The sequence below is a fragment of the Phaethon lepturus genome, unplaced genomic scaffold (genome assembly GCF_000687285.1).
Source record: "Phaethon lepturus isolate BGI_N335 unplaced genomic scaffold, ASM68728v1 scaffold49654, whole genome shotgun sequence".
Classification (NCBI taxonomy): domain Eukaryota; kingdom Metazoa; phylum Chordata; class Aves; order Phaethontiformes; family Phaethontidae; genus Phaethon; species Phaethon lepturus.
The window spans coordinates 11,716-21,608 of record NW_010533599.1 but is presented as its reverse complement, the minus strand read 5'-3'; the positions used below and the strand labels follow the sequence as shown (position 1 = coordinate 21,608).

The 9,893-nt window shown below is 44.4% G+C and overlaps 1 protein-coding gene across 1 annotated transcript in view; it reads left to right on the top strand.

Annotated features, from left to right (window-relative positions):
• Positions 1–511: 511 nt before the first annotated feature.
• Positions 512–9,893, top strand: part of LOC104619371 (serine/threonine-protein kinase PAK 1) — a gene marked incomplete at its 5' end in the record, with an annotated part of 16,211 nt that continues 6,829 nt past the window's right edge. Inside the window, 3 exons of the mRNA XM_010285224.1 lie at positions 512–575; positions 1,484–1,532; positions 4,111–4,223. Of these exons, the coding sequence (XP_010283526.1) occupies positions 512–575; positions 1,484–1,532; positions 4,111–4,223 (226 nt within the window). The remainder of the gene's footprint in view (positions 576–1,483; positions 1,533–4,110; positions 4,224–9,893) is intronic.

Sequence of the window (9,893 nt, the reverse complement as noted above, 5' to 3'; positions counted from 1 at the left end):
GGGAAACCTTTGGCTAGATTTGTAAGAAACTGTTGGCTCTAAGATGAACGAGGCCCCAACTTCCAAATTCAGAGGACTTTGCGGTGTGGGGGCATCTTGGATAATCCAGTGTATTGGAGCTGGGGGTGACTTTAAGTTGCAGGTTTACAGCAAATAATTGTATTTACATGTGTGAGGTCTATGTATACCCATCCTGTGCCTAGCAGTGTGCCGTCACCAGCTGCTAGTGAAGGTTGAAATCCGCTTAATGTCTGTGTTCCACCATTTCTGTGGGGAGATACTGTGAGAGCGGAATGCCACAGCTGGTGTGTGTATAAATAATGGAGGACTTCCTTGGTGTTCGTGTGCCTCTGGATTTCTGGCAGGTGGCCCATAAGGCTCAGCAGAGCCCACGGTGGCCTTGGGGCTGCTCTTAAAGTACAGTTGGTTCTTACAGCGTAAGTACTTAAAAAATCCTTTTTTTTTTTTTTTTTTTTTTTTTTGGAAGAATTATTTTTTTTTTTTTTTGTAGGAAGCATTGTGAGTGTGGGCGATCCAAAAAAGAAGTATACGTGTTTTGAGAAGATTGGACAAGGGTTAGTATATGTTCCTTCTCTGTCCTATACCTTATGCTAAGAAGGAAGCACTGAGAACAGGCTAAATTAGTTTGCTGGAAAAGCTGTTGGTGATGCTTTGGAGAGTTTATTTCATTTGGTTGGTTTTGTTTTCTTTTTGCAGGTTTTTTGGTGTTTAGGTTGTTTTGGTGGGTGTCCCCCCCCCTGGCTCTTCTCCCTTTCCTGGCAAAGTCTTGAGTCACAGGGATTGGGTTTTTTGTGGGATTGTGTTTTAATATAAGAAAATATGTCATTAGATGATCAGGTTTCTAAATATAGCTGCAAGCAGGGAAGGAACTGCTTATTTTCAGCATGCAAGACAATCTTCAAATTACAGATTTTCTTTCTGAATCAACTCTCCTCGACGTGGGTGTTGTGCCCCTCTTAGCAGGGTAGGGGGAAAGTAGGGGTTGAGGGGGAGGCTGTAGTGAGGCAGATCACTGAGATCTGCTGTCAGCTCCATGTGCTGAGGCTGAAGCTCCCATCTCCCTCACTAATGCCACATTTGTTTACTTTAGCTGATCCTATCTGCTCTGTGATCATGTTGGACACTCTGCAAGCCGGGGCGGTGCAGTCATGCCGGTTTAAATGTGATCAATTCATGGTCCTACAAGCTGTGCGAAGTTGCTGGTTTAGCAGTGAGGGTTTGGATGACCACAGTGTCCCTTATTAGGAGCTTTGTTCCCCATAAATTCTCTGGCTTCTGCTCCAACAGCAGTCATGGCTCAGAAATATTTCAGATGTTTACCACTGGAATTATTGCATGAAAAGGAGTGGGACTGAGAGCACTTCAAAGAGACAAGTGGGAAGGGGCATGTGGTAAGCATTGAGTCTTGCTATGAGACATTAATAACTGTTTGGGGGTTTGTTCTTTTCTCTTTTTTGTACAGAGCCTCAGGTACAGTTTACACGGCAATGGATGTTGCTACGGGACAGGAGGTGAGTGCTACCAGAATACCACAGCAGTGGATTTTGGATTGTGTCCTAAAAGTTCAAGTTGATGCTACAAAATAAAGACGGTCTTTCAGGGGTTCATGACATCTTATTTTGAATGAGGTATTTATTTACTTACTAATAATGAGGAATGGTTGAGTGGTCCGAGCAGAGAACTGGAAAAAATTATTTCCCAAGTTTTGATTCCTGAATCATTTCATGTTTGTAACAAATCTTTCTGTGAGCACAAAGGCTAGAAGCAAATGTTCAGACTGGATAGTTCCTCAATAGAAATTTTTCTTCATCCCCCAGATTCCTGCCTGTCCCCATTTAAACTCTTTTATATGCCCTCTGCTCCTTTCCTTCCTACGCTTATACCAGTTGACTTGCATAGGAATAGTCCCTCTCCCACCCTTTGCCCACTTGCTTTCTGCCCTTGAATTGAGAGACTAGGGGTGTCTGTCTGGTTTTTCTCTCCCTCCCGAATATTGAAAAGTGCTCTGCGTATTGCATGCGTGTGTAATAAACTAGTAGTGACAGATATGCAGCATCTGTGGAAACCGCTATTGCTAGATGGAGGATTTTTAAAGAGGACAGTTTATGCATTATTCCAAATATATTTATGGAAGTCTGCAGCAATGCATGTTTACTTTGCATTTCGACAATGCCAGGGTTATCCAGCAGTAAATTTCATAATTGTGCTTTTTGCTGAAACTCCTTCACCCTCTTTTTTTCAGTTCCTGAAAAATACAGTTTAATTGCAGCCTCTGAGGAAGGGGCGTTGCATTTCTTTTGAAGCAATGAGAAATTTTATAGGAGGAAGATCTCCTTTGATGGTTTTTTGCTTTCTTTCTGGTCCCATTTGGTGACTCCCTTGTGAATATTTGAACCCTTATACTACAACAGACTTTTAAATCATTCCCATTGCACTGGTGTGATTTGGCTCTGGAAGTTTAAATTTGCATTTGGGATCGCTGTAACCTTGGCATGCTGTTGACCTTTCCTTTCTGTGAAGCGTGCTGTTACCAGTCCTTTGAGCTCTGGAGCTAAGTGAACAGCAACACATTTTGGAAGCAGCAGAATGAAACTCATTCATTTTGCACTATACAGGAGCCTTGGGCAGCTCCCAGGGCTAAGAATACTGAAGATTTTCACTGATAATGGCTATCTAGTATAACTACAGCTGCTTATTTTCTATTTTAATGCACGGGACGGTCTTAGGTAAGGAAAATGCCCCCATGTGCTCTTGGACCATGGGTCTGCCTCGGAACAGGAGTGAGGAAGTACAGGAGCCTCTCTGAAGCTCCCTCAGTATTGGTCTGGGATTTCTTTATCTGCATCAAATACCTTCTCTCTCCTCTTCATCCTTCATTCTCCTCTCTGGTCTTGCGCAAAGAACGGCATGGGGTTTTTGGTTTTGTCTTCTTTAAGTACTGTTTGGCAGTCCTCATGAATACTGTGGAAAAACAGCGTGGTGTCTGTCTGTTCTTGCCTTCTAATGTGTTGGGTTTTTTCTGTAGTCTTCCCTGCTATACCATCAAAATACTAATTGTATCCATCTATACTGGCACTCTGTGGCTTGTCTCTTTTAATCCTTGCTTTTGTGAGCTGGAGTTACTGGCTCCCATCCTTTCACCTAGGCCTCTTTTTCTGCAAGTAGCAGTTTTGTAAAGGCATAATTACATTTCGTCCCCTTTGTCTAAATATTGTACCAAATACAGTTGGGTTGTAATGCCTATGGGATGTTTCTGCCTCCTGCTGAGTACTCTTATTGATTTGAAGGCTTGCCTGAGGGCCAGGTGCTCTCATGAAGTACTGCTAGCATGGAGAGTTGAACATAAGAGTTAAAAACATGTTGTATCCTCCTCTTTTTTGTGCATATATGTGCAAAGTTGGTACAATGAAGCAGGCAGAAAACTGCTAAGCCAAAGGGCTGCACTTGATGAATCTGCCCCTATTTTCCTTCAGTTATGACTGGGGAAAAAGCTAAATACAAGTCATTTATTTTCAGCCTTTTATCTAAACACGGGTGCTTCTTTCCCCCAAGTCTTGCTGTGACAAAACGAATTACCACCATGGAGTACTAAGCTTAGGCTATGTTATTTACCCTTTCATGCATGGCCGCCCTGCTGTATATTTCTAGAAGCACAGATTTGCACAGTAGCGTGGAAAAAAAAACCCACCAAAAAACTTCCAGAAACATCCAATCTAAAATAAAATTAATAAGAATGGTTTAAGAAATAAAAAGTTTTTGACATACCGGTCCGTACCCGTAAGGGGATTTCTTCCTTGTTACCAAGAAGTTGTAGTGGAGATGGCCATACAACTGTGACATAAAGGTCCAGTATGAAAATAGCAATTCCCTTTGTCCTTTTTGGCATTAAGTATCCTCTAGCATGTGTGGAAATGGATTGTCTGCCATAAATCACAGAGGCTGAGCAGCCCGTGATGAAAAAGTGTTTTCCCCCTTCACGTGAATGCAGGACTAAAATAGACTAAAAGCAACTAAATAATCCACACTGGTACTGGCAGGTTTCTAGGGGACTCCTGTAATAATGCTTTACTTGGTCTTTCTTCACTGCAGGTTGCAATCAAACAGATGAACTTGCAGCAGCAGCCCAAAAAAGAACTGATTATTAATGAAATCCTTGTGATGAGGGAAAACAAAAACCCCAACATTGTCAACTACTTGGACAGGTATGTCATGATTTGAAGAGTTCACAAAGGGACTCTGGAAAACATTGCCTTGCCTCTATCTTAAGGGATACTGTCACAGCTTAATGCAGGTATAGGACAGCCTTGCGTTGTTCAATGCACGTGGCAGTGTTGGGGTGTGGGTGGCTTGGTGATCTCTCTTCCATATCCTGGAAGAAACAGGTGTCTGAACCGGTTTTAGTGGGGTATCTAGGCTGCTGGCAGCAAAGGCATTAACAGTATGCTGTCAGGACTCTGTTTTTCAGCTCTCTCCTTTGAGACACACATCAACACAACGTGCCATTTCCTTCCTGCTACTAGAGGAGAAATAGAAGTAGTTTGAACTGTGTTATTTGTATTTGCTTTCTTCTTCTTTCCTCTTCCACTGAGCAATGCTGACATTCTGCTTGTGGAGGAGCAAACTCCTTCCAGTGTTAGATGTAATCTTGTCCCTGCGGTTGTCCGCTGAGGTTTTTGGCACAGCAGCATAACAGTGACAGGGGTGAATGACATGCGACACAGAACCAAGCAAGGCCACTTTCTTGTGGGTGTGAAAGAGCATGAAAAGGAGACCTGGTACAGACGTAAGAACTCTTTGGAAGACAGAGGGAATGGGGTCATTCCTTGCTTAGAGCTGGACTTTCTGGGCTCATAGATGTGCTGTGACTCTCCTGCTCAGCTTTCAATATGTCATGTCCGTATGTGACTGCTCCTCCTTGAATCCCTGCTTCTCCTTACCGCAAGAGCTGCGCCTGATAGCTTATCTATGGACAGACCTGCTCTGCTTCTTGAGCCGCTGTCCCTTGGACTATGACAATAACAGAGCAGAAGCAAGCAGCACAGTGGCTGCTGTGCTGAGGGTAAACTGTTTTGAAAATAACTATGTGTAGCCATGAAAATTCTGATCACTATAGCTCAAGGCAGTAAAATCACAGAATCACAGAATCATTAAGGTTGGAAAGGACGTTTAAGATCATCAAGTCCAGCTGTCAACCCAACAGCACCGTGGCCATAAACCATGTCCTGAAGTGCCACGTCTGTACCTTTTTTGAATACTTCCAGTGATGGTGACCCCACCACCACCCTGGGCAGCCTGTTCCAATGTTTGACCACTCTCTCAGTAAAGAAATTTTTCCCAATATCTAGTCTAAACCTCCCCTGGTGCAACTTGTGGCCATTTCCTCTTGTTCTGTTGCTAGTTACTTGGGAGAAGAGACCAAAAATGCCCAAGTCTGCAAACAAACATGTCTCTGAGAGCTCTTCCCCACAGGATGTTAATGGTGTACAAAAGGGTTATGGTAGCAGTGCTGCCATCATCAGCTGTTCGGACGTTGACTGCTTTCAAAAGAGCAACTGGTAAATGTGCTGCTTTGGGGGTAGGGAGCTGCCTTTTGAACGTACAAGAAATTCTTGCATCTCTCTTGTTTGAATTCCAGGAAACAGTCACAAACTGTCAGCACTGAATTCTGGGGTGTACTGAAAGCCCAACAGGCAAAAGCATTGTTTCACCATCAACATAGCATTGGTGCATTGTGTCAAGCCTGTGTCACTCACCTTATGTTAAAGATATAGTTAGTTCCAGGGAAGCTGCAGCAGGATTTTCAGCCTAGTGGTCCTTATGAACTACAGGTTTGGCTTTTTGTAGAGTAAAGATAGGGTGATAGGGTGAGCTGCAGGCTTTAATCTTGGCAGCTCAATTTTTTTGAAGATGCAATGGAGGGATGTGACCTAGAATCTCTTTTGGAAATCTGAGAGTGTTGCACGCTTGTTTGCTCTGCATGTATATCAAAATCCTATCAGCTGTTTCTTTAACAGGTTTCTTTAACAGGCTTTTAATGTCTTAGCCAGAAAAAGTGCTTCTTGCATACTGCAGCATCAGTTGTGATGAGAAGTTACGTGGTGCTGTGTCCTGTGCATGGCTGTAAAGAGCTACTTTGTTGAAGGGATGGAAAGTCTGCTCCTGAAATTTTGTGGAAGGGTTGTGGGCACAGGGAAATAATGCTGGGCAGACGCTCTCTTCTTACAAAGAGCAGAAGGATATTAACTGTGTAAAATGAAACAAGTGGTAAAGAAGAGTTAAGAATTGAATCTGGGCTGAAACGGTATATTTCTTCTGGCTGATTAGAGGCTTTGTTTTGGCAAAACTGTTTGAGAGACACATTCTTCCCATTAGAGAGAGCATCGCTGAGTACATGCGCTGGCCTTGTCTAGCCAGTACATCCCAGCTGTAGGGTAGCTGCATGTCCTGCCGTCTTGTTCAAACTTCCAGCTACAAAAGCTGCTGCTTTTGTCCTCCACTTTCAATAATCTTTTTCAAAGGGATTAGCTTTTGTTTGAGTGCTGCAAATGGGCAGAATGGCAACTAGGATGAACGTGGGGGTTCTTGTGCCTATTGTGCCACTTCAGCTTTGCAACTGCAGGATCCTGTTGCTGGGGACCTGCATCCCTCCTGCCTGGCCTAATGTGCCTGTTTGCTTCCTGAGCGCTGATTGAAGCTGATATTTGAATGCCACTTGCTGCCTTCTGCCTACTGCTGTTACAGAAGGAAGTGCGAAGGAGGGTGTGCTTGCCACTGTGGGACCCGGTTTCTTTTTTGCGATTTTTCTGTTTTTGACAGTGTCTCCCCTTCCAAGTCCCTAATGGGAGCTGCAAGATATTCATCAGTATAAACCAGCTCTGTCACTTCTCTTTGCCTCAGCTCCTGCCCTTATGCAAGGGTTTCCTGTGCTTTATCCTCTCTTACCTGCATGGTCTACTTGCTCGTGGTTAAGACAGCTTTTCCGCTGCAGTGTAAGTGGCCAGTATTGCACAAAGGTGTGCTGTGACATTTAAGATAATGACATGGTCTAATTCAGCTCTACTTAGGAGATGAATTTAGAAGTGTCCAGCTCTGAAGCCAGTGACACTAGTTTTCCTGTGCGGACAAGCAGCCACTTGTACTGAGTTACCTTCTGGAGGTGCCAGTTTCTTTCTACTGTGTGAAGGAGGCCCTCAGAGCCCTGCTTCTTCTATCCTCAGGCATCTAAACACAGTCATCAGATGCCCAGTGTTAGGCAAAGCAAAATCCTGTCCTTTGGTTTCTTTCTTTCTGAAGAACTCTCCTTAACCTAATAAACCCCACAAATCCTCACTTTAAGTGGTAACCACTGTTACCTTTGCCCCAACCCCAAACTTAACTAGGGCTGGAAGGTCAATGAATAAAGCTGAAGATTTATGACAGTCATGCTACAAGAAAACACTGTTTTCTTTCAAAGCTAACTTCATGTTTGCATGTTGGAGGCATGTTACTGGTGCAGAAATCTATAATGAACGATCTTGCTCTTCTGGGCAAAACCAAATTTTAGAAAGTTTATCAATGAAAAAGGACTATGACTGGTGTGTGCTTGTGATAGGAAGGGCTTGGTGGACGCCTTCCTAAGGTATCTAAGTGGAAGCTGAGGAATACCTTACAGGAGCAGACATTACCTGCTCCTGCAGATGGATGAAGAGAAAGCTGCAGACCACCTCCTTCTTCCTCAAAGACTTTCATCAGCTTGTTTTTACTGCCAGACTTGTTTTGGAAGGTGACTGTGGGTGACAAGGTGTGACACCATGCTATGCCTGACATCACATGGACAGCAGCACGTAGCTGTATGGACTTCCTGGTGGTGTTTCTGGAACTGCTGACAGTGGTTTTGAGGAACACTTAACAGCAGGCAGCTCAGTGACTGAAAATGGCCTCTGCTGTGGCAAGAGAGTGAAAAGATACCCGAGACGGTACCACCCAGTCTTCTGAAATGACATTTGCTTGGTGGCAGCTGGCGTGGGGTCACCGTTAATTCCACCTCCCTGTGTGTTAAGTCAGATCTATCAATTACTGAGGTTCCTGGGTCTTGGCACATGCCTTTGGCTGCTCATGGCACAGCTTTGGTTCACAGTGTAGTTCTTGGCTCGCTGCATCCCTTTTGGCTGCAGAGAGATACCAGCTTGCTCCCAGCATGTGCAGTCTGAGATTGTCATGCAGGAGCGGTGGAGCCGATTCTGCCCCCATCCTTTCAGTCAAATGGATTTGGGCTGCAGAGGGTGCTGTTGGCAACGAAGGGAAGTGTTGTGATGTCTGGGGTGACACTGGTTTGTTGAGAGGGTGCTGATAAAATCTGGAGAGAGCCTGGTTTGGCAAGAGTGATGAAGAAGCAGCAACAGCATAGGGGCAGGAAGGAAAGGTGTGGATGGAGTTGGCTTTCAGAGTCTGTTAGAAAGTAGATGACCCTGCAGAGTTGGCAGGAGTACTTCTGAAAGCAATTCTGCTGCTCCTTTGTCACTCCAAGGGGCTGCTGTGCAGGTGATATTGCTCCTGCTGGGGTCTGTGGTGCCAGGGGAGAAAACTGCCTGTGCATCAGCTTCTCTTCCACGGTGGAGTTGGAGACCTGTCCGCTCCAGGAGCGTGGCCCTGTGTCCTTGAGCTCTGCATCGTAAAAGAAACTCCAGCCTCTGCCTCCCTGCGTAGTCTTCAGCATCACTAGGCCAAGATACCATCTCTGTCTCCAATATTAAAAGCTCTCCATAACTCTAACACTTCTGTCACACAGCTCAGACTACAGTTCTTATTTTGTGGGAGTTTTTCATCACCTCAGGTGTTAGCACTGTGTCCTTTTAGGGTTAAAGCGTACCTCCTGCCCACTCCTGTGATGTCTCATTTCTGTCTACTTTCCATGCCAAATTGGATTTAATAACTTCTTTCTCCTTCACTGTTGCTTTCTGGCTAATTGTCCCTAGAACCTGTCCTGCTTTTTGCCTTTGGCTCTTAGCAAATTCACTATTCACTCTTCAGTAGGATCAGTGTTTCAGAGCAAAGCAAACATCTGCTTGAGGAACTCTAATGCCAGCAGAAGCTTTTAATTAGATTCTCTGCCCTCTCTCTTGACTCATCTGTCCCTCACTTTAAAAGTGGAGGCTAGACTGAGAAGGTGGATTTTCAAGTTTTTAAGCTGATGATTCCTTCCTTCAGGAATGTGTCATCCTGATGTATCTGTTATGGAAGATTGTGTTGATGTTTTTCCAGGTGGACCCAAAGAGGCAGAAGTGGTTAGTGGTTTGGGTTTGTTGTTTGTTTTGTTTTTTTAAATGAGTTAATGCTGAAGTCTTCATCCCAAGTCTTCTACTTTTAGACATGAGTGCACACACTCCTAGCAGAGAAGAATATCCCCAAATGGCTGAGAAAACTCGCCCTCACCTCCACTGTCTCCTCCCCATCTTCCTACAGGCTTTTTTGGACAAGACCTGCCCTTTTGGGCTTTCCTTTTTTATTTTAAATCTTTAGAATTGTTGTCACATCCAGTAAGATGTTCTCATTTGCCTTTATGGGCAAAATGGTTCTGAATTTTTCAGACAAAATTCCAAACTGGTTTGGTAGCCTAAAAAAGCTTGAGGTGATTTTCAAATGCATAATGCTTAAAAACGGGTGTTCTGTCTCCGTTGTTCGTGGCCAGCCACCCATTGTATCACCCAGGATTGTCCCTGGGCCTAGCCAAAGTAGGCAGTTGCTTAGGACAGCAGGATGCCAGTGGTGACAAAGCAGCCCCCAGCCACCTCTTCTGATGCAAAAGCCATGCTATATTCCAGATGCTGACTGTACAGCTGGACCCCATCCTTGATTAAGAAGCTCTTCCTCTTCTTTCCGAGCAGCAGCAGGAA